Genomic DNA, 27,624 nt, shown 5'->3' with positions numbered 1-27,624 from the left:
TTGTTGGTGCACGTTTAGCAGAAGCCACGATTTAAGAAATGAAAGACATAACCAGTTTCTCAAAAGCATCCATTGCAAAGGTTTTTAATGACTGCAAAGCAAACAGTTTTTCCATGACTGCAAAGCAAACAGTTTTTCCACATCTCAAAGGCATAAATGTGGCAGAAAAATAATACTTCAAAAGAGAAGTCATCATATCTAAGGAGGGCTATATGGAAAACAGGCCATCCAGTATGCACCAAATAACATCTGCATTCAACCAAGCCCAGACCTGCCCATGCCATGTGCAGGGAATTGAATAAATTGGGTACTGGCAGTTGCCTGCCTATTGGGAAGCAATGTATTTCAGAGAAAAATCTGCTTGCAGCGGTGCCAAGAACATTGTGATTGTACATTGGGACAATGGAAGAAAGTCATTCAGTCAGAAGACGAATTAAGATACTTTGATTTGCACTGATGGTAGGCAGAGAAAGTGCTTAGAACCTCATGAAGTGACAGACCCTGCTTGCCTTGTTAAGACAATTCAATCAGGTTTCTCTACTTTAAAAAACAATTCAAGCATCTAGAGGTGGTATCATGGTGAGTGGAATGTTTCTTTGGCATGAATTGGGTCCATTGATACCACTGGAAGGTTGAATGTCATCCAGGGAGTACCTGAATTTTGTATCAGATCTATTGCACCACCCTGCAATGTCACACTTTTATCCTGATGGTGATAGCCACTTTATGGATGACAATGCAACAGTGCATCATACCAGAAACATGCAAGAATGGTTGTGAGAATGTGACATGGATTTCCACCATTTTTTTCCTGCCCTACCATACATTCACTTGGTCTCAATCCTATTGAGAATGTGTAGAATATGCTGGAGAGAGAGCTATTGAGCAACAAAGTTCTTTCCTTTAACTTTACTGCAGCTGCATGACATTTTGCTAAAAGAATGATTATAATTAAACCAAAATACACTAAAGCATCTTATATAATCCATGCTGTGCCACACATTTGCTGTTATTTGAAACAAAGGTGACCATTCAGTACAGAATAAAGGTTCACATTTTTTTGGCCAGTATGTGTGTGTAGATTAAGTAATGTAATGAAAGACTGTTATGTGAATTTACTCTATCTTAAAATTCTTAATTTTGGTTTATTCACATGGCATAAGAGTTCTTCATTGCATTATTTAGTCTATGGATAATTACAACATATCATCATTCCCAAATTATATTTGTGAAAGTGTTTATTCAAATGAAGGACTGGTGGACACAATCAAGTCCCTTCAGGAATAGGGGAAAGCTTACTAGGGCCTCCCTGCCCCACCAACTGAATTCTGGCCACATGTGGATTGGCTGGTGCACAGAACCTTCAAGAAAACCAAATTCTTAATGGTTATCTTGGACTCAAAACTTTCATTTAAGTTTCATTTAAAACTGTTACACAATAAAACCATAAAGAATTTCTGATTCTTCACCAAGACTTACTATTTGTCAATAGCCCTTATATTTCAGCCAGATACTCTCTTTCATTTCTGTGTCTCCAATTCAATATGCTTCTGAAATTTGGTCAGCAGTCTATTCCTTATCTGTGAAAACCTTATTTCAGAATACTGGGGAGTAAGATGTATTATGTAAAGCAGCTGGTTTTCTTCCTCAAGATCAATGATTTTTAGTAATCTGCATCTGCCACCTTTAATTCATAGAATCTTAGTTTCAAAAATGAAGCTGCTTGTCAAACTTCTTACTGGAGGAATATAATTATATTATTTTGGATATCTGGTAAGTAATTTTTTGGAAAATTCCAAAAAAACTCATTAACATTGTGTTCTTGTTTCTCTACTTTAAAAAACAAAATTGAAAAACATTAAATTATTTTTTCTCACACCATGGTCTGTCACATTATAAAATTTTATAAAATATTTAAAATTTATATTATAATTTTTTTTTTATAATATGCTTATCCCAATGCCCAAAGTCTGTCTTTATTTAACAATTTCTCTATTGAAAAAGTTATAATGTATACAATAATTACTAACTGGAGTTCCTCATTCTTGTACAATCCCTCTTGCCTCAGCAGTCTCTGGGTACAGATATTCTTCATATTATCTCTCTATACATTAAAAAGGTTTTCCTCCTAGTGATATTTATTCAAGCCAATGGGAGAAGAGGGTGAGGCAATTACGTCACTACAAATGCAATTAATTATTGACAACTTCCTCCATAACATTCACCAACCTCATGCACATGCTTCACTTTCTAACATTTGATGTTTCATTGTAATGTTTTTTGTATACTAATTGATTATTGTATATTTGTAAATAGTTTAGTATTTTGTAAATATTTTAAATATTTGTATAGTTTGTAAATATTTTAGTTAAATGTTTTAGTCCTGCTGTTTTGGATGCAACAATATTCCCCATGCATTACAGAACCGAAGCAAAAGGCCTTTGCCTAAAATCTATTATTTGGGTACCACTTTTCTCTGCATAGTGGACATGGTCATAGAACTGAGTGATTGTACAGTCCAGTTCTGTGATTGGGTGATTATTGTGAATGCGTTTTGTTTCTGATTGTTTTGGGTCATCGAGGTGGGGGTGCTTACCTTAGGTGTGTTTATCGCCCTCATTCTGCTGTTTTAAAATCAGAAAACGAGTTCCCGATTTTAAAACAGTGGCAAATGGGGGAGGATAAACACTATAGGCATGTCAACCTAGGAGGAAAGGGGTCAGGGCTAAACAATGAGCAACACCTGCCAATCACTGCCTTCTTCCTGACTTTTAGTAGAAGTATGGAGTGATACCCATGATCTGAATTTTTACCAGGCCTTTTCCTAAGTGACCTATGTAAACTCAGGTAAATAATTTCATAGTGATATTTATTTGATCTTGACAATACTGCGCACTATAAATGCACAGGTAAATAATTATATAGGTCATTTCCTGATTAGATATCAATCAGTGCATTTCAACAGATGTCTTTTCATAGAAAAGATTTGACTTACTCCGTCATATCTCTACATATTACATAGAAAAGCATACATGGGGTTGGCAAGCAAAGCAAACAGGGGGAAGAGCCCCCTAGTTATTATTATTAAAATTTACCTGTAACTGATATAGTGCAGAAGAGAATGCAATAGATGCTTACTTTATCAATTTACAATGTGAAGTTAGTGGTTCTTTGACATAATAGTATGTTTTGTATGCGTCATCCATCTTAGGGTCATATTCATACTCATGGTATGTACAGGTTGCTCTGTATTTTCTTTTTTATTTATATTTTCCCTCTTATGAGACTTAAGTCTCATAAGGCCACTACTAATATTAAATGTAACCAAGTGCTAATTCAACCAATTACTGTGATTAACAACTACCATGTAACTGACATGTAACTACCAGTTATAATTACAACTACAAACATTACTATATCACTATGAAATTTTAGCATTAGCATTAGCATTTTGTATATTATCTGTAATATTACCAAAAATTATGTGAATGGAAAATAACATATTTGGAATAACAGGAGGCAAATGCTAACCCTTAATGCTAGTATATTACCTTCTCAATAACTAAGCAACAACATGTGAATAAATTCAATTAAATTAAATTAAAATATGCAATCTTCATCACTAATAGCAATACATTAAACCAGCATAAAGAATATCTTTGATAAAATAAAAAAGGATTAATAACCTACCGTTTCCGAAGATAGATCACAACTAATAGAATCCAGACGAAAACAAAACATAACAGCATTCCTGGCAGGTTAAACAGCATCCACGAAGTAAACCTGACTGTATCACAATCTGGAAATGACCTACAAATACTTCATAGTCATTTTTGTATCAATTTTGATATTTTAATACCAAAATGACATACAATATTTATCCATCTCGCATACATATTGTTTTTACAATTAAAAAAAAAAATTCTAAATATAAAATACTATAACCTATACATTAATTTTGTTTTGCAGAGAATAAAATCTAAGCACATAATGAAACTTTGAATATTTTTCTTTTTTCAATTTACATAATAGATCAAAAATATATACAAATATCCTTTTCTGATCACAAGGGTTAGAGATGAAGAGACCCTTGAATATAGAAAATTTATATTTTATTTCTCTCAATATGGCATTTTTATATTTTTAAAAATGCCATATTGAGATAATGAGAATAAGTATTGTCCTCATTATCTCAGTACCTCAGTGCGCCTCCGTAGCCAGGTGGGAAGGAGCAGCAGCAGTGCGTAGCACACGCTTCTTGATTAGACCGGGGTTCGAGCCCGTCACCACCAAATACGGAGGATGCGGAAAGGTCAGGGAATGACCACCGCATATCCCGGAGAAATATGGCCTTAGTTGCTAATGCTCCTAAAAAAAAACCAAACAATCAGTACCTCAGTATACCAGTATTATCTATACTGGTATACTGAGGATAAGTATTTTATCCTCAGTATACCAGTATTAGCTATACAATGCAAAGAAACCAAGAGACTTTTGCTGCATCAACAATGAAAAAAAAGGGAGAGAAAAAAGTCCCAATTCCTCCAAGTGCACATTTTCCTCCAAAGTCTCAATTCCTCCAAGTTTTGGTCTCTGCATTTTTTACAGATAACAATTCCTGAAATTATTGCCATTGCTTCAATAGCATCAGCAAATAATCTTTGTTCTTCCACATGCCATTTCTAAACATGTTGATATAAGAATAATTTAGTTTTAAATGCTTTACTAATAATATGGAAGATATGGTTGTTGAATCAGTGGTTGCTTGAGAAAATGAGTCCAATATAGGGGATGGTTAAGATTATTACTAGAACTATAAGCTGAGAAAGTGACTGAATAACATTTAGATGGATTTAAAGAGAGGTTGTTATTTGATGCATAAGTTTCTTGAAAGCTTGCTAGAAATGAATCTGGTCAGATGGTTTTGAAATAGTTGAGAGTTTGATGTCATCTGCAAATAGCAATTTGAACTGAGGATCCTGAGGCTATATGTGGAAGGTCACTGATGAAGCCTTTAAATATGAAAGATCTGAGGGAGTATCCCTGTGCAAACCCACTGGTTGGGAAAAAAGGTTTCCAGTGAGCACTGTTAATGATAACAGCATGCTGTCTTATTTTAACTTCAAATACTAAGTCTTTTTAGGTCTGGCAAATGTACAAACATATAGATTAAGACTAATATATGTTATATCCACATGTTTTTCCAAATTAACATCAACTGTGGCAGTTTTACAATGTATCAGCATCTTGGGCAATATTGCACCAGCACATGAAGTCAGTTCAAGTACGTGCATGCTCACAGACATCACTGCATTTTGTGTGGGCTGAGAAACTAACTACTACTAACTGAAGTGTTAGTATTAGTATTGTAATGGCCATATGGTACAACGAAGCCTAAGGCTTATATGCTGCACCAGCCAGAAAAAAAAAAAAGAGTAAAATAATAATAAAAAAAGAATGAAAAAAAAAAAAAATAATAATAAAAAAAGAAAGAAAAAAATCATAATAAAAAAAAGAATGAAAAACAAAAATAATAATAAAAAAAAAGAAAAAAAATAATAAAAAAATTTAAATAATAAAAGAAAAGGTAATAGACAAACTATGCGTTTCCCTCCTCCTGTAGGTAACTATCCAGCTGACCTTTGAATTTCTCCAAACTACCAGTGCCTTCAAGTCAATGATGAGACTTGACAATGATGAACCTCTCCAACCAAGTGACACATGGACACACTATAACTATCAAAAAGGAAAAGTTAACATTGATGGTGCCTGCCTGTCCTTTAACGAGATGACAGTACTATCAAAAGTATCGTCAGGGAGATGGTACATTACTTTTCAATACAATGTGCTGTTTATCTGAAGTATTACAGCACTGAGGCAACTCACTATGAAAATGGAAAAGGTCTGTATAAAAGATCCAAACTATCAGAAATTTTTTTTTCTGCACAAGCTGAATTATAAGCTAACAGTAGTATAAAAAAAAAAGGTAGCAAAAATTATTAACTAAATTTACACTTTAATTAAGCTAGAAATTTGAATATCTCTATTAATACCTGTCCATCACCTCTTTGAAAACAAGATTTGGCGCAGTAGCTGGAAGAGTCCCTATTCCACCAATGTTGGCAGCATAGCACATTCCCAGCATCATTACCTTTCTCAGCCTTTTTTGTTGGTCTTCTTTATCACTAAAATAAACCAGATCCGTTAATGTTTTTTTTTTCCTATAAGAATAAGTACAAAACTACAGAGATTATTTTGGTTTTACTCGAACTAATAATAATGTTTTAAGAATGAAGTCATTTCATTATTCATCATAAAAAAGGAATTAATTAACTTTAAATATTAACTATAACATTAACTTTAAAGTTAATATCTAAAGATAATAATTATTAAAGTTAACTTTAAATATTAATGTCATCTTTATTACTTAGTGTGTATTCATCATCATCATCATCAGCCATTTTCAATCCACTGCAGGATGAAGGCCTCTCCAGCAACTTTCCAGTTCCTTCTGTTTTGAGCACTGGCCATCCATTTACTACCCACAAACTCATGAATTTCATCTGTCCATCTCCGCCTTTGTCTTCCAGGTTTTCTTCTAGCTCCTCTTGGATACCATTCTGTTATTTTCTTAGTCCATCCGTCATCATGTCTTTGAGCTATGTGTCCTGCCCAAGACCATTTTAGTTCTTTAGTTTTGATAAGAATGTCCTTTACTTGAGTTTGCTGCCTAATCCATGTGTTTCTCTTCTTATCTAACGGTCTGATTCCCAATATAATTCGTTCCATTCTTCACTGTGTAGTTCTCAGCTTCTCTTCCATTCTTTTGGTGAGTGCCCAAGTTTCACTTCCATAAGTCATGGTGGGGAGTATACATTGGTTCATTATTTTACATTTCAGACAAACTGGGATATTGCTATTCAGTATGTGACTGTATTTCCTGAATGCTATCCATCCAAAATTTATTCTTCTCTTTACTTCTAGCCATTTATCATTATTACAGCTAATAACTTGTCCCAGATAAGTATATGACTCCACCTTTTCAATTACTGCTCCTTCAATCATTATTTCCGTTTCTGTGGCATACTTGTTCATCATTACTTTTGTTTTAGCCATATTCATCTTTAGTCCAAAATCCTTACTAACTGTGCATAACTGATTAAGATTTTCTTCTAATTCTTTGGGATCGTGGCTTATGACCACAATGTCATCTGCAAATCGTAAATGGTTTGGGTACTCTCCGTTCACATTGACTCCTTTCTGCAACCAGTCTAAACTTCTGAAAGCTTCCTCAAGGGCAGCAGTAAACAGCTTCGGAGATATTGTGTCTCCTTGTCGAACTCCTTTCTCAATTTTAAATTTCCTACTGTCTTTGTCTAGTCTAATAAAGGAGGTAGCACTCTCATATATTTTCTTCAAAATCATAATATATGGGGTATCTATGCCTTGTCTTTCCAGTGCCCTAAACTGCCTTATGCTGTATGGAGTCAAATGCCTTTTCATAATCCACAAATGCCAGGCATAATGGTGTTTTATATTCATTTGCTTTCTCCATCAGCTGTTATATTACGTGAAGGCGATCCATAGTTGAGAATCCTGTCCTAAAGCCAGCTTGCACTTTTGGTTGATTCTCATCAAGTATTCCTTCTAATCTGTTAGTAATGACCCTTGTGAACAACTTGTAGATGTGGGATAACAAGCTAATTGGTCTATAATTTCCAATTTCTGATTTATCTCCTTTCTTATGCAGCAAAACTATGATTGCATTATTCCACTGCTTAGGCGTCACACCTTTTCGAATGCACTTTGTGAAGAGCCTTGCCAGTTTTTGTGTTATGTCTCTTCCTCCCAATTTTAACTTTAACAACTCTACAGTAACTTCATCTTCCCCCGGTGCTTTCTGATTCTTCATTTTCTTCAATGCATGTTCTACCTCATCAGAAAGAATATCAGGTATGTCATATGTGTTGCTACTTTGCAATCCATCTTCCCCACTGCTGGCATCATTCCCTTGTTCCTTGTATAATTCTCTATAGTAGTCTTCTGCTATTTGAATTATGCTGTTTCTGCTGTTTATAAGTATACCATCGCTATTCTTCAGTTTCAGTATCATTTGTCTTTCTGTATTACTGCTCATGGCTGTTGATTTAAATCCTTTGTTTTCCCTTAATGCTTGTTCTACTTTTCTTGTGTTAAATCTTCTTATGTCCTCTCTGAGTCTCTTTCTAATGGCTTTGCATAACTCAGTATACTCAATTTTCTCCCTGTCAGTGTTTTTCTTGCTCTTCATTTGTCGTCTTTGGTTCATCATGACAAGTGTTTCTTGACTAATTTTTTCTTCTTTGGATTTCTGTTTCCCTATAGGTTTCTTGGGCTTTATCACTTTCAGAAAGTTGTAATATTCCTCGTCGATATCTTGATCCTGAGCAGTCTGCAGAAGCTCAAACTTGTTCTTAAGCTCCAGTACATACTGCTTTTTTTCTCCTCTTCTGTTATCTCAAAGACCTTTGTATTATTTACTCGAGTCAATTTTTTCCTTTCATTTCCTACATTTATATCAAGTGTACATCTTACCATTCTGTGATCACTTCCAATATTTACCTTATTCAGGACAGTAACATCATTCACGATATATCTTCTGTTAGTGAGGATGAAGTCAATTTCATTAGTTGTTAATCCATTTGGACTCTTCCATGTCCACTTTCTGTTCACCCTTTTCTTGAAAAAAAGTGTTCATTACTGACAGTCCTTGAGATTCTGCAAATTCCACAAGTCTTTCACTTCTTTCATTTCTTTCACCAATTCCAAAATTTCCTATAGTTCCCCTTTCTGCGCTGTTTTGTCTTTTTCCAACCTTAGCATTGAAGTCCCCCATAATAATAGTGTAGTGGGTTTTCTGCTCATCTAGAAGACTCTCAATTTCAGTGTACATTTCTTCAACCTCTTCATCATCATGGCTCGATGTTGGTGCATAAATCATTATAATCTTTAGCTTGTACAGCTTAGAAATCTTGAGTATTAGTCTTGACACCCTTGGTGATGTGCTTTTGAATTCCAAAATGTTGTTTTTAAAATCTTTATGGACCAGAAACCCAACTCCACCTTCACTCCTTTCACTGTTTCCATTGGTGTACAGCATATTTCCACTTGATAAACTTATAAGTGATTCATTTCTTCTTGTTGTTTCAGCCAAACCGATGATATTCCAATTCACATTTTCTAATTCCTTTTCCAGCTCTAATATCCTGTCTTCACCGATGAGTGATCTTACGTTATACAGGCCAAGTTCAGTTTCTGTGCATGGCAGCCTGGTCGTACCCAGAGATTCTTAGCACCCTCTGCTTCCACTCTGATCCTCTCGCTGCCATAAGAGGGAGAGTGAAAGCTGCTGGGGACTAAGGGCCATTTGTTTTGTTGTGCTGTCATATGCTGGAGGGTTTGGTCTTTTTCTCTTCACGCTGATCAGGCGTCTTGAAGAGAACCACTCTACACATTCGTTGCCACCTAAGTGACGTAACAGGGCTTACCATCGAGAAGGTGTGCATGAGTGGATTTTAGGGAGGCAGGCCAACCGGACTTCTCCTAAATCTTCTGTAATAGAGAGATATTGGATCCATCAGTGTTTTAGGCTGAGTGTCTGATAACACACAGGATACCTGTTCCCCTCTAAGCCCCTTAGTTTGTATTACAAGCACAATATACATGCAAATGTTATTTGCTATCCCACAATATGTCAGACTAGTTTATGAAGCTAATGTCAGTGAACTAGTGAGTGAACCGGAGTGTTTTGCTGATGGTGATGGTTAAAGAAAAGCGAAAAGGAGGAGGTATCCAATTAACAGCAGACAATATTACCTAGCATTAAGATATTCTTTACACCTACACTGTGGAAAATTTGGAATATCCAGTATAGCCAAATTTACATTGAATTTTTGTATATCATTGTAAAGATCAATGTTAGAGTTCAAATAACAGATTGCACTAAGCGATGGGGCCTTGTTTTTGATAAAACACAAAATGTAATAGAGTTGATGCTCAGAATTGTCTATATCAGAAGTTCTCAAACTTTAGCATTAGCATTAGCATTAGTAGAGGCATATGATGCAAGAAAGCAAGCTTATTCAGCATCAGCCAAAAAAAAAAAAAAAAAAAAACCCACTCCCATTTCACCCCTCCGTTCGTTCGAAATACCTGTCCAGTTGAGCTTTAAATTTGTTTAGGCTATCAACTTCAACAACAAGTGATGGAAGTCGGTTCCACCAACCAACCACCCGCTGGCCAAAGGCAAATTTCCGCACATCTATCCGACATCCGTCCTTCCTCAATTTGAATTTATGCCCTCTGAGCTGATTATTCTAAGCAAGAGGAAGAATCCCATTGGCATTGAGCATGCTCAAACCATTCAAAGCCTTATACACCTCTATCAGATCACCTCGCCGGTGCCTAGTCTCCAGACTCTGTAATTTGCAAAACTTAAGCCTGTCTTCGTAAGAGCAACCCTTTGTTCCATTCACTAATCTTGTTGCCCTTCTCTGTACCCGTTCCAGCAGCTCTACATCCTTCTTGAAATGAGGCCTCCAGACCTGTATACAGTACTCAAGATGTGGCCTAACCATTGCCTTATACAAGGGAATAATCACCTCCTTATCCCTGCTAGAAAAATTCCTGTATATCATTGACAAGACACCATGAGCTACTCTTGCAGCTCGTCTGCACTGCTCAGAGAACTTCATATCTGCCTGCACAATTACCCCCAGGTCCTTTTCATTCTCCACCACTGTCAGTGTAGTACCGCAGAGTTGATACGTTGCTCTGGGGTTACTGTTTCCCATATGTAGTACTTTACATTTGTCAATGTTAAACTTCATTTGCCACCTCTCAGCCCATCTGTTCAACCTTTCCAGATCCTGTTGCAGCAGCATAGCGTCAGTAGTGTCCTTAACAACCCTGCCAACCTTTGTATCATCTGCAAACTTGGACATTAAACTTGATATCCCATCATCAATATCATTCATAAACACCGAAAACAACAACGGACCCAACACTGAACCCTGAGGAACTCCACTAATAACATTAGTCCACGTTGAGCAGTGTCCATTGATTACCACTCTCTGTCTTCTGCCACTCAACCATCCCCTTATCCATAGCAGCAATTTGCCTCCAATGCCACACTGCTCCAATTTGTGCAGCAGTCTTCCATGTGCAACAGTATCAAAAGCCTTTCTAAGATCCAAATATATAATATCAAAGTTATTCCCTGCATCCAGTTCTTTTGTGACTACATCATAGTATCCAATCAAATTGGTCAGGCAAGACCTGCCCTTAATACACTGCACTTTTATACATTGCACCCCTTAAAATATTTCCTAAAATTCACACCCGCATCTTACAGAACAAGTGCAAATAAACAGATCTGACAAAAATTTAACTATGAGTATAAATATTTATAAATCAATATATACTTCAATACATTTAATCTCATAAAGATTGAAAAAATGTATTTCATACCTGGATTAGTGAGATGGTTGTCTATATTTCATTAAAAAATGCTTCATTAAACACAACATATTCCCCCCTGCCAAACGAAGTTACTCTTGGTGTGGGGGGAGGGAACCCACTACACTTTGGGAACCTCTGGCCTACAAAAAGACGTTTGAAAACGTGGCTTGATCCCAGTGTTTTTGAAACATAGGCTTGGAGCTAATAATAATAATGTCTAAAAAAATATAGAACAGTGTTTTCTTTCCCTCCTCCCCAAAAATGAAATGTGAAAATAACAAAATGTATTCTTAAATTTGGAATTCAATATATAAGAATATACAATCTGATTACTTGTAAAACTTTGTAATGATCTGCTTATGAACAATACCTTTGCAAAGTATACCCAAATGGTCTACTATTTTGCAATTTATTCTGCTATCCTTGCCTTCAATTATAATAAATAAATTAATTAATTGATTTCCTGTTCATACTTAGGTATGGCCACACATCAGAGAACCTTACAAGAAAAAGAATACAAAGACATAGGTACCAGAAACACATTAGCAAATATATAACTAGTTATATATTTGCTAAAATTTATAATTGATTACTCTGAGGGTGAAGCAATGAGAAAATTGCTACAGTCCTCAGGGACTCATACTGAAACCACTTCTGTTTTTGATTTTCTTAATTGGCAATGATGAAAAGATACAGAGCATGACATCAAAATTTGCAGCAGCTGATGTGAAGATTGGAAGGGTTGCTAATGATCAGTAATGGGCAGGTTCCTTAATGGCAGCTTCTTCAACTGCATCAGAAATAGGAAATATGCCCCCAGCATTTTTCTCAATCTTTTTAATGCCTTAAACAACCCAAACAGGTCCCCACAAATAAGAACTAGACTGAAATAAGGAACTAGAATAAGAACTAGACTGAAATAAGGAACTAGAATAAGAACTAGACTGAAAGAAGGAACTAGAATAAGAATTAGACTGAAATAAGGAACTAAAATAAGAACTAGACTGAAATAAGAAACAAGCTTATTGAGGTCTGTAAGCAAGTACAGTAATAGGATTAAAATTAAAAAGGAACTAGAGATAAAAAATTGTGGCTTACAGTGGAAATGATAAGGTAAATGGATGAAAGAAAAAAATGAAATGACAAGTTGAGAAGAGGAATGGCTAAGAGTGCAAGTAGGGAAATAGGGAGTACAGAAAAGAAAGGAAGATATTTAATGCTTGAAAGGGTGCAGATTTTAAATAAATAAATAAATAAATAAAGGAAGTTAAAAAATGGATTAAGACAGATTGCAAATGAGGATAGAGATGGGGAAAATTATTTATTATTATTAGCCATAAGGTGCAAATAAGCCTGAGACTACACCAGCCAAAAAAAAATTTTCTGAATTACCCTGAGAGAGAGAGAGAGAGAGTTCAGAAGTATAAGTGAATCACCAAGTATGAGAAGAATGATGATATCCAGCTCAAGATACTTGGTGTGCCAAGCCCATACTCACCAGTTGTTAGTCCCTGAGGTTATTAAAAGATAAAGCTGCTACACTTGAATAGATGGATTGAATATACATACACCTATGAGCCAAAACATTATGACAAGTGAGTCGTTATTCAAATCGAAGCAACTACAGTGCGTGCACGGGTCGGGACACAGTATAAAAAACACCTGATACTGAACTCAATTAATCAGTGTTACCCTTGTTCTTCAGATGGGAAAGGCAGTGGACTTAAGCGAGTTGGGCAAAGGCCAAATTGTAATGGCAAGATGACTGGGTCAGAGCATATCTGAAATGGCATGGCTGGTGGGGTGCTCACAGTCAGCCATGGTTAGTACCTACCAAAAGTGGTCCGAGGAGGGGGAACCCATGAACCACCGACAAGATATTGGATGACTACAGCTCATCGCTCGAGGTGAGCGAAGGCTGACTCTTCCGGATGGTACGTGGCAACAGATGGGTAACTGTGCCGCAACTCACTGGTAATTGGAATGTTGGTGATGGGAGTAATGTGTCACAACACACACACAGTACATCAAACCCTGCTGAAAATGGGGCCACATAGCAGCAGGCCATCCAAAAGCCCATACTAACCACAGTTTACTGGTGGCAACGCCTACAATGGGCACATGAGCATCGAAACTGGACCTTGAGTGATTGGAAGAAGGTCGTCTGATCCGATGAATCATGTTTCCTGTTGCACCATGTGGACGGTCGGGTATGTGTGTGTCGTTTACCTGGAGAAGTGATGGTGCCTGGATGCACTGTGGGATGAAAACAAGCCAGTGGTGGCAGTGTCATGCTTTGGATGATGTTCTGCTGGGATACCCGGGTCCAGTCATCCATGTGCCAGGCACTTTGATGTCTACCACCTACCTAAACATCATGACAGCAGATAATAGGGCACAACTTGAGACTCGAGCAAATCAAGCTCTGTATACTCTACAGCAGTGGGCTATGGAGAACTTTCTACAGATCTCGCCTGCCAAAACGACTTCCATCTTGCTTCCATCTTTTCAGGTCACTGCAAATTAAAATAAATCACGCTACAATCAAATTCACCCAACAAATGAAATACCTCGGGATCATTTTTGACAGCAAGCTCACATTCCAACCACATCTCAGGCAACTCAGGACCAAGATTAGGAACTACTCGGGCCTGACTGGGGGCTGTGTAAACAAACCATGTCGCTGTACTACAAGACCACTTTTCTCCCAACAATCACATGCGGTGCACCAATATGATACCATAGAACCAGACTGACCACCAACAAAAGAATACTGGACTCGACACAATGAACAATATTGCTCAAAACCACCCGAGCCTGCAATACTGTGAGCACAGAGGTGCTCCAGGTTCTTACTGGATCTTTACCACTAGATATTGAAGTTGTTGTTGTTGTTGTTGTTTGGTTTTTAGGAGCATTAGCAACTAAGGCCATATTGCTCCGAGAATATGCGGTGGTCAATCCCTGACCTTTCTGCATCCTTCGTATTTGGTGGTGACGGGCTCGAAACCCGGTGTAATCAAGAAGCGTGTGCTACGCACTGCTGCTCCTTCCCACCTGGCTACAGAGGCGCCTAGATATTGAAGTGGTCAGAGGCAGACTAGCATACTACATGTCAAAAGGAATCTCTGTGACCTACTCGGGCTTTAAGATTGAACCCACAAACAATATAAAAATGGAAAAAGCTCGGCTCTTGGCACACTTAAAACAGGAATGGCAAAACAGGTGGACAGACTCAACCAAAGAGGAGGTGGCATGATGCTTCATACCTGATGTAGATAGGGTTTTTCCGAAACTACTTGTATGGTTCCACTCAGGGCTATATGCCACCTACTTATTGACAGGTCACGGCCCCTTCAATGAGAAACTAACATCATCTCTGGGCCTCCTCCAAGACCCCAACTGTTCATGTGGTGAACCGGAAAGCTGTACCCACCTCATGCACGAATGTACAAACTATGAGGACCTACGTGGAAACCTAATAACAAGATTGACCTACCTGCCACGAGGCCAGGAGCATCATCTCTTGGACACAAGCGAAGAATATAAGAACCTCACCAGATTCGCACAGGAACTCTTTGCCAGATAAAGAATCATTCTGCGATCAGGAACTAACGGCACAGTATGCCTTGTAATAGACATAAAACTTCAACAATACATCAGCACTGAAAGCCAAATTGTCTGATCCAACCAACCTACTTGAATAGGATGCACGCCACAGAAATGATGGGCTCACTGGATGGAAAAGGTACTGGACCTCCCTCTCTGATGACGGAAACAGGATCAATGAACCAGACCCCTCCGGGATGCAAAAGAAAATCTACAAGACACTCTGCCCTGGTCGGGTATATAACCCATAAACGTGACTGACCTCAACCTACCTGGATGGACACATGGCCCGTGAATGACATGAGGGCTCTGGTTCCGATTGCTTCATTGGACCCATAATCTTTTCCCCACTTGAACAGCAGATTTGCTGCCAGTGCACCAATTGGTGACTGAGCTGGGCACTCTTTCCTGGCTTTCTTTCCACTCCATTTCCCTGGCAGGGGGGAGGTGATTGTCCTCTTGTCTCCTCCCATCCCCTCCTTCCCACCCCAATTTTTCCCTCTGGTGGTGGGGAATGGGCATGCCCCACTGACACCTATTGGGGTTGCCTTCCCTATTGACCCATATTTTTGTTTCTCCCCCCCAGTCTCTAGTCTCCCTCCCCTACTCTATCTGAACACGAGCAATTGCCCTACACGTCCAAATTTAATCATGTACTGTTTGCCAATAGTTTCGGCCTTTCAAATCCTAGCGCTATTACCCCTCCATTCGAGAGATCAAAACATTTTTTTTTTAGGTCCTAGCTACTGAAATCTCATGAAATTAGGTGGCAGGACCTGCCAGAGTAAATAATTATAATGCTGGTCTACCTGGCCTGCCTCCACGGGGCTGAGTGCGGACAATGTTGGGCCTCAGTACAGGTCCAATGGCTAAATGGCCAGAAGAACAATGGTACATAACACTATACGTATACAATATCCATACACTTTTAAATCTCTGGCCTTTCCAGTGAACTGGCACACCTACAATGAAAGCAATGCGGAGATGGGGGAAACCCCTGGTGCCGCTTGACACCAAACACACGCTACCTAAACATCATTGCTGACCAGGTACACTCTTTCATGGCAACGGCCTTCCCCTCTGGTGGTGCTGTCTTTCAGCAGGATAATGTGCCATACCACACTGCCCTGATTGTTCAAGACTGGTTGACGGAATATGAGGAAGACTTCCAGGTATTGCCCTGGCCTCCAAATTCCCCAGACATCAATCCCATCGAGCATCTGTGGTTTGTGTTGGAACAGCAACTCCGATCTGCGGCGTCTCAACCACGGACCTTACAGGAGTTAAAGGATCTGCTGGTTACATGTTGGTACCAGATACCACAAGATAAATTTAGAAATCTTGTAGCATCCATCCATGCCTCGGCAGGTACAAGCTGTTTTGGCTGCATGTGGAGGACCAACATCATATTAGGTAGGTGGTCTACTAATGCTAATGATTCAAATGAAGAAATTAAAGCAACTGTGAAGAGGTAGTTGGCTTTGCAGCCAAATTCCACTTTAATAGCATACAAAAACTTAAGCACCCAATGAAATGTGAGATTATATGTACAAAAATTACATCAAATTAAAGAATTTTTTTTATCTGTAAGTATTTTTTTTGTTTTTCTTTTTAATTTCTGATACAGAAGAGTAATTACAGATTTTTTTGAGAAGACTAAAGAAAAGTTGTAAAGAATAAAGCATTAGAATAAATTTTAGGATGAAAATGAAACTATTAAAATGATAAGGGGATATTACAAGTAGATAAATGCACTTAAAATGCAGATATCTTGCAGTCTACCAAGACAGTGATGATGATGATGATGAATGCAGATATCCTGCAGTCTGCTAACAAGTGATGGGAGAAGTAGCCAAGAAATTAAAACTAGAACTGCATTGAGTAAAACAGCATTTGAGAAGAAGAAGCAGATATTTACATTAGCATTAGCATTAGCATTAGTAGAGGCATTTGATGCAAGAAAGCAAGCTTATGCAGCATCAGCCAAAAAAAAAAAAAAAAAAAAAAAAAAAGTAACATAAATAAATAAAAATAACCACTTCCACTTCACCCCTCTGTTCGTTCGAAATACCTGTCCAGCTGAGCCTTAAACTTATTTAGGCTATCAACTTCCACGACAAGGGATGGAAGTCTGTTCCACCCACCAACCACCCGCTGGCTAAAGGCAAATTTCCGCACATCTATCCTACATCTGTCTTTCCTCAATTTGAATTTATGCCCTCTCAGGTGATTTTTCTGAGCTAGAGGAAGAATCCCATCAGCATTGAGCATGCTCAAACCATTCAAGGCTTTGTACACCTCTATCAGATCACCCCGCTGGTGCCTAGTTTCCAGACACTGTAATTTGCAAAACTTAAGCCTTTCTTCGTAAGAGAACCCCTTTGTCCCATTCACCAATCTAGTTGCCCTTCTCTGTACTCGTTCCAGCAGCTCTACATCCTTCCTGAAATGAGGCCTCCAGGCCTGTATACAGTACTCTAGGTGTGGCCTGACCATTGCCTTATACAAGGGAATAATCACCTCCTTATCCCTGCTAGAAAAATTCCTATATATCATTGACAATACACCATGAGCTACTCTTGCAGCTCGTCTGCACTGCTCAGAGAACTTCATATCTGCCTGCACCACCACCCCCAGGTCCCTTTCATTCTCTACCACTGTCAGTGTAGTACCACAGAGTTGATACGTTGCTCTGGGGTTGCTGTTTCCCATATGTAGTACTTTACATTTGTCAATGTTAAACTTCATTTGCCACCTCGAAGCCCATCTGCTCAACCTTTCCAAATCCTGTTGCAGCAGCATAGTGTCAGTAGTGTCCTTGACAACCCTGCCAACCTTCGTATCGTCTGCAAACTTGGACATTAAGCCTGATATACCATCATCAATATCATTTATAAATACAGAAAACAATAAAGGCCCCAATACTGAACCCTGAGGGACTCCACTAATAACATTAGTCCACGATGAGCAGTGTCCATTGATTACCACTCTCTGTCTTCTCCCCCTCAACCACCCCTTTATCCATAGCAGCAACTTGCCTCCAATGCCACACTGCTCCAATTTGTGCAGCAGTCTTCCATGTGCAACAGTATCAAAAGCCTTTCTAAGATCCAAGTATATAATATCAAAGTTATTCCCTGCATCCAGTTCTTTTGTGACTGCATCATAGTATCCAATCAAATTGGTCAGGCAAGACTTCCCCTTAACAAAACCATGCTGTGTCCTAGCTATAACTGAAGTCTTGTCTAGATGATCCTGCAGTGCTTCTTTCACCAGTGCCTCCATTAATTTTCCTGGAACAGAAGTTAAACTCACAGGTCTATAATTACTTGTGTCAGCCTTTGATCCCCCTTTGTGAATTGGGGTCACATTTGCACATCTCCAGTTTTTTTTTTTTTTTTTTTTTGGTTTGGTAGTTGTTGGCGCATCGGCTTCTGTGGCCATAGTGCACCTCCCAAGGTTTTTGCAGTACTTTGATCCAAGCCCGAGGCGGGAATCGAACCCGCGACCTTTGGGTTGCCCGGCAGGCACTTTACCCACCTGGCTAGCCCGGTCGGCACATCTCCAGTCAATGGGTACCTCCCCTGAGTCCAAGGAAGCTCTCATAATTATGGCTAAGGGTTTGCTTACCTCCTTTGCTGCCTCCTTTAATATAACTGGATAGATCCCATCCACCCCAGGTGCCTTTCTTGTGTTTATCTTCAACAATTTCTCCTCCACTTTGCTCTCAGTTATTACAAGATTCTCTAGCTTACTGCTAGAGTTGAATACACCTCTGGCATTCCCCTCGCTGAATAACTCCTCATGTGTGAATGTCGATGCAAAATATTCATTTAGTTTGTTAGCTACCCGAGCAGGGTCATCAACAGTTGACCCATCGATCTCAAGTGGACCAATCTGATTCATCCCCTTCCTTCTAGAGTTTACATAAGTAAAGAACTCTTTGCTGTTTTTCTTCGCATCCCTTGCCAAGGATCTCTCGTAATCTGCCTTCGCCTGCCTAACCTCCTTTGTAACTTGGTTACAGATCAACTTGTATCTATCATAGGCGTCCGTGTCACGTGTTAATTTGTATGTATCCCATGCATTTTTCTTCTCTGCCATATGCCTCATTAGTTCATCTGACAACCATTTAGGCCTAAACCTTGAACAATATTTCTTAGTTGGTATGTAAAGCCTAGTAGCTTCCACGATAAGTTCTTTGAATGCTTCCCATTTTGAATTTGCTGTTGGCAATATCATCAGTTGATGCCACTGTATAGAATTTAAATACTGTCTCAGTCCATTGTAGTCGCCTTTACGAAAGCAATACCCCTTCCCTTTACCCCTAATGGTAGTTACCTCTTTGAGTAACTCCCACTTCAGCACACTGTGATCACTGCCACCAAGTGGTTCATTTATCTGCAGATTCTTAATGCATGAAGAATCACTACTGATAATCAAATCAAGAGTATTACTCCCTCTAGTTGCCTCCCGAACATGCTGATGTAGAAAACAATCATCCAATAAATCCACAAAAGCCTTGCTACTGTGTGAGTGACCAGCCCCCAAATTCCAGTCAATATCTGGGAAATTAAAATCCCCCATTATAAGACTCTCTGATTTACTGGCCCACTCTATTTCTCCGAACAGTTTCTTATTATACTCATCAGAGTCATTAGGCCTATAGCACACTCCTACTCTCAATTTTGATCTCCCAATGCTTATGTCACACCAAACTGACTCGACACTGCACTGTCCAGCGATGTCGACTGGCTTCACTTCCTTGGATTTTATGTGTTTTTTAACTAATAGCATAACCCCTCCTCCCTTCCTATCCTGTCTATCCTTTCTGTAGACATTGTACTCCCCAAATTCCAGTTCTGCATTTCTTATATCTGTGTGACACCACGTCTCTGAAATCCCCACAATATCTGCCTTTGATGTTTTGAGCAATACCTCAAATTCATCAAATTTATTTACTAAACTCCTAGCATTGGTGTACACACAAGTATACATGCACCTGTTCTTTTTCTTAGCTACCCTAACACAACCCATGTGTTTACTTGTACCCCAATGATTCCCAGCAGTCTCTGAAATATCCTGCATCTTATTTTCCAGGCTGCGGCTCATTCCAATAGAAGCAGTGCAAGAATCACTTTCACCTCTGCCAGTGGCTACTGTTAATCTATTAGTCCTTGTATCCCCCCAATCTAGCAGTTTTCCGACCCACCTAACATTGCCTCGATAGCATCAGCAAACATTCTTGCACCCTTTCTATTTAAGTGTATCCCATCCCTGTAGAAGCAGTCTCTCCTGTTAACAAGTACAGACCAGGCTGAAAAAAATTCTACCCCTTGAGCCCTGCACAATCTTTCCAGGGCCGAATTGATTGACAGGGCTCTCATCATATACTCCCTCCTATCGTGTCTGGGCAGAATTGCAGACACTTTCAATTTCAACCCTAATTCACGGCTTTTTTTCATCAGTGACCTGTCAGTGACAATTACTTGTCAAGTAATTCCGCCGGTCTTCTACTCTTAATGTCATTAGTGCCAACGTGTACAACTATATCACCTTTTGTGCCCTTAAAAGATGATATCCGCTCTACAACGTCATCAACTTTTGCCCCTGGCAGACATACCCTGGTCCTATTCCACCTATCCTTTTTACAAAGCATGTTTCCCGTTTCCCTGACAATAGAGTCACCAACAACTACTAGTTCCTTTGGGACCAGCGCATTCTGCCTTGGGGGTTGCCGCTGTGTTCCGCGATGACCAAGTGCAAGCTCTGGCATTGGTGTGGGCAGCTGAGAGCTTGATGGGCCCCTCACTTGTAATCCTTCGAGGGCATCCACCCTATCCTTCAAGCTCTCATATAGGCCCATAACAACGCTGAGTTGTCGCCTTATCTCCTTACACTCCTTGCATCGCACACACACAAAGACATCCCCCATGGCAGTATCATGTCCCATACTTGACTGCTCCGCAAACATCAAGCAAATAGTGCATCTTACAAGGCTGTGATTCAGAGGACAACTGCCCCCCTCAGTTCTCCCCTGGGCCACAGCATTCCCATTGGCTTGAGCCCTTTGCTTTGCTGCTCTGGTTTGAGTCATGATTTAGATTTACCTTCAATAAAATTTCAATTTCTGTACAAAATTAAATCCTAAACTTGTATCCAAACACAGTTATAACGCTATATTTACGTTTCAGTAACGAGTGTTATCTACGAAATATTTACGTTTCAGTAACGAGTGTTATCTGCGAAATCCCTTTATATAACTTTCGTATCAAGTTATGTATTAATTATTTGTTTTTACCAATTATTTATGTTACGTAACCTAAGTGCTTATATGTATAATTAATTATGTTAAATATAATTAATTATATTACGTTTGTAATCTAAGTCGTTATATGTATTTATTTAAACGTACAATGTAACTGCTAACGAAGTTCAACTAACGCTATCTAGTACGGTATATCGTATCACAAGGCGGGAAAATTACGAACGGTTAGCGGAGTTGAAACACGTGGAAACCTTTACCGATACTTTTATGCAATTACAAGGCCGAGTAAAGAATAAATACACCAAATTAATCAGAAAATCACAAAATAATGTTATACTACTAAATTTAAATCAAATGAGAATGGATGGAGTTAAGGAAGAAGTTAGTTAAATGTTTTGCATGGAACATCATGCTTTATGGGGCTGAGACATAAGCACTAAAGGAGGAGAAGGAGATCAGAATAATTGAAGCTTTTGAGATGTGGGTATAGGGGAGGTTTAAAAGAGTGAAATGGATAGATATTGTTAGAAACAAGGATGTACTGAGGAGGATAGGAGAGAATAAAAGTATGATAATGGTTAAAAGGAAAAAGGAAAAAAATTGGATTGGATATGAACTGGGATCATGGGCACCAGCAGGAAAAAAAAAACTACGGTGGAACGTCAATTATCCAAACATTGATTATCCGAAACTTCAGTTATTCGAACCATCACCACCCCCAAAAAAATTACAGTATCTACTTTTAGTGCACTGGTTGTTGATAGTTATGCACTGTACAGTGACAAATTTTGTAAATGCTGAAATATTACTCCTGCTGCTTAATGCATTTGTTTCCGATTATTTATTCGAAGATATATGCAGTATAGCATAGAAATAGTCTTAATTTTTCATTACAGGAGTTTAAAATCAAATGTTGGTTTTAGCTATTGTGTGTACCCAGGACAGTCTCCCATGACCTTGATGAGTCATTGTCTGTTGTGAGTGCAGGAGTACATGGGGGGGTTAGCTTTCACTCAGTCTGCTGTGAGCCACTGCAGTGTGTTATTGCGTTTTTGTTCATGGCTATTTCAAAGTGAAATACTGTGTCATTTTGCTTTTTAATTTTACTACTACTGCCCCATTGTGTTATTAATAGCATCTACAGGCAAAAGAAACTGCAATATGTTGTCAATAGAAGACAACAATTATTAATAGACTGGGAAAGGGTGAAACTGGTGTATCTCTTGCTAAGATTTTTAACATTGGTATAGCAACCATATTTGACATAAAGAGCAGAAAAAAATGAAACTTTGAAGTTTGCTTCAAAGTTATACAATGAAGATCCCTCTAAAAAAAAAGAAAAACTATGAAAAAAGCTAGTGATGAGAAATTAGACACTGTTTATTTATGGTTTTTACAAAAGAGAAGTCAAGGTGAACCTACTTCTGGACCTCTGTTATGCGAAAAAGCATTACAACTGAATCAAAATTTTAAAAGCCCATCTGAATTTAAAGCCAGTACAGGATAGCTGAAAATTTTCAAATCTCACCACGGTATAAGGGAGCTTGAAATTCAAGGAGAAGCTTTATAGGTGATGTCCCAGAAGCAGAAGCTTTTAAAGAGTCTTTTCTGAAAGTGGTGGAGAAAGAAGGTGTTTTCATGGATGAAGTTTACAATGCAGATGAAACTGGTCTTAGCATTAGCATTAGTAGAGGCATTTGATGCAACAAAGCAAGCTTATGCAGCATCAGCCAAAAAAAAAAATAAATAATAATAATAATAAATAAATAAATAAATAAATAAAAAATAACCACTTCCACTTCACCCCTCTGTTCGTTCGAAATACCTGTCCAGCTGAGCCTTAAACTTATTTAGGCTATCAACTTCCACGACAACGGATGGAAGTCTATTCCACCAACCAACCACCCGCTGGCTAAAGGCAAATTTCCTCACGTCTATCCTACATCTGTCTTTTCTCAATTTGAATTTATGCCCTCTCAGGTGATTATTCTGAGCAAGAGGAAGAATCCCATCAGCATTGAGCATGCTCAAACCATTCAAGGCTTTATACACCTCTATCAGATCACCTCGCTGGTGCCTAGTCCCCAGACACTGTAATTCGCAAAACTTAAGCCTTCCTTCGTAAGAGCACCCCTTTGTTCCATTCACTAATCTTGTTGCCCTTCTCTGTACTTGTTCCAGCATCTCTACATCCTTCTTGAAATGAGACCTCCAGACCTGTATACAGTACTCTAGGTGTGGCCTGACCATTGCCTTATACAAGGGAATAATCACCTCCTTATCCCTGCTAGAAAAATTCCTATATATCATCGACAATACACCATGAGCTACTCTTGCAGCCCGTCTGCACTGCTCAGAAAACTTCATATCTGCCTGCACAACCACCCCCAGGTCCCTTTCATTCTCTACCACTGTCAGTGCAGTACCACAGAGTTGATACGTTGCTCTGGGGTTGCTGTTTCCCATATGTAGTACTTTACATTTGTCAATGCTAAACTTCATTTGCCACCTCTCAGCCCATCTGCTCAACCTTTCCAGATCCTGTTGCAGTAGCATAGTGTCAGTAGTGTCCTTGACAACCCTGCCAACCTTCGTATCGTCTGCAAACTTGGACATTAAGCTGGATATACCATCATCAATATCATTTATAAATACAGAAAACAATAATGGACCCAATACTGAACCCTGAGGGACTCCACTAATAACATTAGTCCACGATGAGCAGTGTCCATTGATTACCACTCTCTGTCTTCTCCCCCTCAACCACCCCTTTATCCATAGCAGCAATTTGCCTCCAATGTCACACTGCTCCAATTTGTGCAGCAGTCTTCCATGTGCAACAGTATCAAAAGCCTTTCTAAGATCCAAGTATATAATATCAAAGTTATTCCCTGTATCCAGTTCTTTTGTGACTGCATTATAGTATCCAATCAAATTGGTCAGGCAAGACTTTCCCTTAACAAAACCATGCTGTGTCTGAGCTATAACTGAAGTCTTGTCTAGATGATTCTGCAGTGCTTCTTTAACCAGTGCCTCCATTAATTTTCCAGGAACAGAAGTTAAACTAACAGGTCTATAATTACTTGTGTCGCCCTTTGATCCTCCTTTGTGAATTGGGGTCACATTTGCACATCTCCAGTCCATGGGTACTTCCCCTGAGTCCAAGGAAGCTCTCTCTCTAATTATGGCTAAGGGTTTGCTTACTTCCTTTGCTGCCTCCTTTAATATAACTGGATAGATCCCATCCACCCCAGGTGCCTTTCTTGTATTTATCTTCAACAATTTCTCCTCCACTTTACTCTCAGTTATTACAAGATTCTCTAGCTTACTGCCAGAGTTGAATACACCTCTGGCATTCCCCTTGCTGAATAACTCCTCATGTGTGAATGTCGATGCAAAATATTCATTCAGTTTGTTAGCTACCTGAGCAGGATCATCAACATTTGACCCATCGATATCAAGTGGACCAATCTGATTCATCCCCTTCCTTCTAGAGTTTACATAAGTAAAGAACTCTTTGCTGTTTTTCTTTGCATCCCTTGCCAAAGATTTCTCGTAATCTGCCTTCGCCTGCCTAACCTCCTTTGTAACTTGGTTACAGATCAACTTGTATCTATCATAGGCTTCTGTGTCACATGTTAATTTGTATGTATCCCATGCAGTTTTCTTCTCTGCCATATGTCTCATTAGTTCATCTGACATCCACTTAGGCCTAAACCTTGAACAATATTTCTTAGTTGGTATGTAAAGCCTAGTAGCTTCCAAGATAAGTTCTTTGAATGCTTCCCATTTTGAATTTGCTGTTGGTAACATCATCAGTTGGTCCCACTGTATAGAATTTAAATACTGAATCAGTCCATCGTAGTCACCTTTACGAAAGCAATAACCCTTCCCTTTACCTCTAATGGTAGTTACCTCTTTGAGTAAATCCCACTTCAGCACACTGTGATCACTACCACCTAGTGGGTCATTTACCTGCTGATTCTTAATGCATGAAGAATCACTACTGATAATCAAATCAAGAGTATTACTCCCTCTAGTTGCCTCCCGAACATGCTGTTTGTTTTGTTATTTAGGAGCATTAGCAACTAAGGCCATATTGCTCCGGGGATATGCGGTGGTCATTCCCTGACCTTTCCGCATCCTCCATATTTGGTGGTCACGGGTTCGAACCCCTGTCTAATCAAGAAGCCTGTGCTACACACTGCTGCTCCTGCCCACCTGGCTATGGAGGCGCCACCCGAACATGCTGATGTAGAAAACAGGAAAACAGGAAACTTAATTGGAAGTCACTCCCTCGTAAATCACTTGCATTATGAACGCTACACAAAACTTACACAAAATACACTACATACACATGATCAGATATGGTGAAAGCTTCTTCACAAAATGAACAAAATGTACCCTGGAGTCTCCAACAACAACATTTGAATTACCTAAATCCCCTGCATCACGACACGAAATGGCTGCTCCTGGTTTCATAACCGTAACAAACAGCATGTTACAGTTATGCAAGTGGACAGCATGTTTACCATTGTTGGTAATTTGGAAATCCAAGATGTTTTAAAGATATAAAGTGCCTACCAGTATAACATAAAGGACAGAAAAATGCTTGGATGAATTCCAACTTTTTTTGGATTGGTTTAGTCAAGATTTTATTCCAAGTGTGAAGAGGCATTGAGAAAATGAGAGTAAAGCTGGTAAAGTTTTGCTTATTATTGATAATGCACCATCCCACCCTCCTCTTGAAAAACTGGATTCAATTGATGAGAACTTCATTGTAAGGTTTTTACGGCCAAATGTTACAGCTCTGCTGCAGCCAGTGGATCAAGGTATTATAGTGAAACTAAAATCAATGTACAAAAAAACAGTATTGCATCACTTGCTGCTACCAGAGGGAGATGAAGAGAGCATGGTTGAATTTTCAAAGAACCTCACATTAAGGATTATTGCTACTTGTTAGCAGATTCCTGGAACATGTTGTTGGAGAGTAATTGCCTGGAACATGTCTTGAAAACATTGCCTGAAAAAGGCATGCATAAACTATCGGGTGCTACTGAAGAGACTATCACAAATGTGCAAGATTTGAATGAAGACATAGGTGAGATTGTAACTTTATTTCAAGGGATTGCCGAGTTTTCCAAGTGTGGGCAAGATGATGCAGAGGTATGCTTAAACAACGATGCTGATGATCCTGGTTATAATATTTTAACTGAAGAAATTGTTGTGTTAGTCCAGGATGAAAAACGTGCTGACTTTAACCAAGGTGATTCTGATGACAAAAAAGACAAAGTGGGCTCACTCACGCAGAGGCCTTCACTGGCTAGAAACTGCAATAGTGTGGTGTGAGCAACAGTCTGAATGTAGATCTATGGAGATGCTGCTATTAAAGAGGATGAGAGACCTCACCACAAAAAAAAAAAAAAAAAAAGACAATCTTGCATACTTGAAAGAAAAATTCAAGATTACCTTCCCAAAAATAAATCTTACCAAGATTCATTTTACTCTTATTTGTGTGCAATTACATGCATTTGTTTATTTCTGTTTATGTAAAAAAAAAAAAGTGTGATTTATAGTTGAAACCATATAAAACAACCAAGTTCAAAATAAATGTAATACATAATATACATTGTTTTTTGAAATGTTTTGGTTATTATTTACTAACCATTTCCTAAATCAATTATTTTTTTATAATACTTCATATTTAAAAATACAACAGTAATAACCTTGCATACAATAATTTAATTCTGGGCCTAATTACACTTTGTTTCGTATATAAACTGGGTATTCTCGCGTACGTTTGATTATCCGAAACAACCTTGGTCCCAATTAGTTCGGATATCGACATTCTACTGTATTACATTAGGGTCACCCAATAAGTTATTACATATACCCATTGTATTGTGTCTGTAAATTGCGTGAGTTCTCTGGTCGATTTGCCTGTTCTGCTGGACGAAAACACCAGTTTCTGGGGAAAAAACTTGCTATCTACGGCTGAGACTGATTAACTCAGCCATGGAGTGAAAAATACCCATAAAAGTTTCTCGTGTCATGATGGGATTTGAACCCGGGCCTTTTCCACTCGGTGTGGGGAGGAAGGACAGCAAAGATAACACTGTGCTACCAGCACAAACTGAAGGTGGTGCATGTGGGAAGAAATTTTATGTTCACAAATTTTTGAATACATGCAATATCTTAATTAAGTTAAGTTTGACTGATTTACAGGTACAGCTGAGCGAATGTTTCGT

General features: G+C 38.7%; 1 protein-coding gene across 1 annotated transcript in view; it reads right to left on the bottom strand.

Moving 5' to 3' along the window:
- LOC150080217 (Na(+)/citrate cotransporter-like) overlaps positions 1-27,624 on the bottom strand; it is a 130,384-nt gene that overhangs the window by 63,976 nt on the left and 38,784 nt on the right. The window contains exon 7 of the mRNA XM_090380648.1: positions 6,054-6,221. Coding sequence (XP_090236774.1) covers positions 6,054-6,221 — 168 coding nt within the window. The remainder of the gene's footprint in view (positions 1-6,053; positions 6,222-27,624) is intronic.

The sequence above is a fragment of the Mastigoproctus giganteus genome, chromosome 9 (assembly GCF_048544385.1).
Source record: "Mastigoproctus giganteus isolate SK-2022 chromosome 9, ASM4854438v1, whole genome shotgun sequence".
In the NCBI taxonomy this organism is placed as follows: Eukaryota; Metazoa; Arthropoda; class Arachnida; order Uropygi; family Thelyphonidae; genus Mastigoproctus; species Mastigoproctus giganteus.
This window is presented reverse-complemented; position numbering and strand designations above follow the sequence as displayed.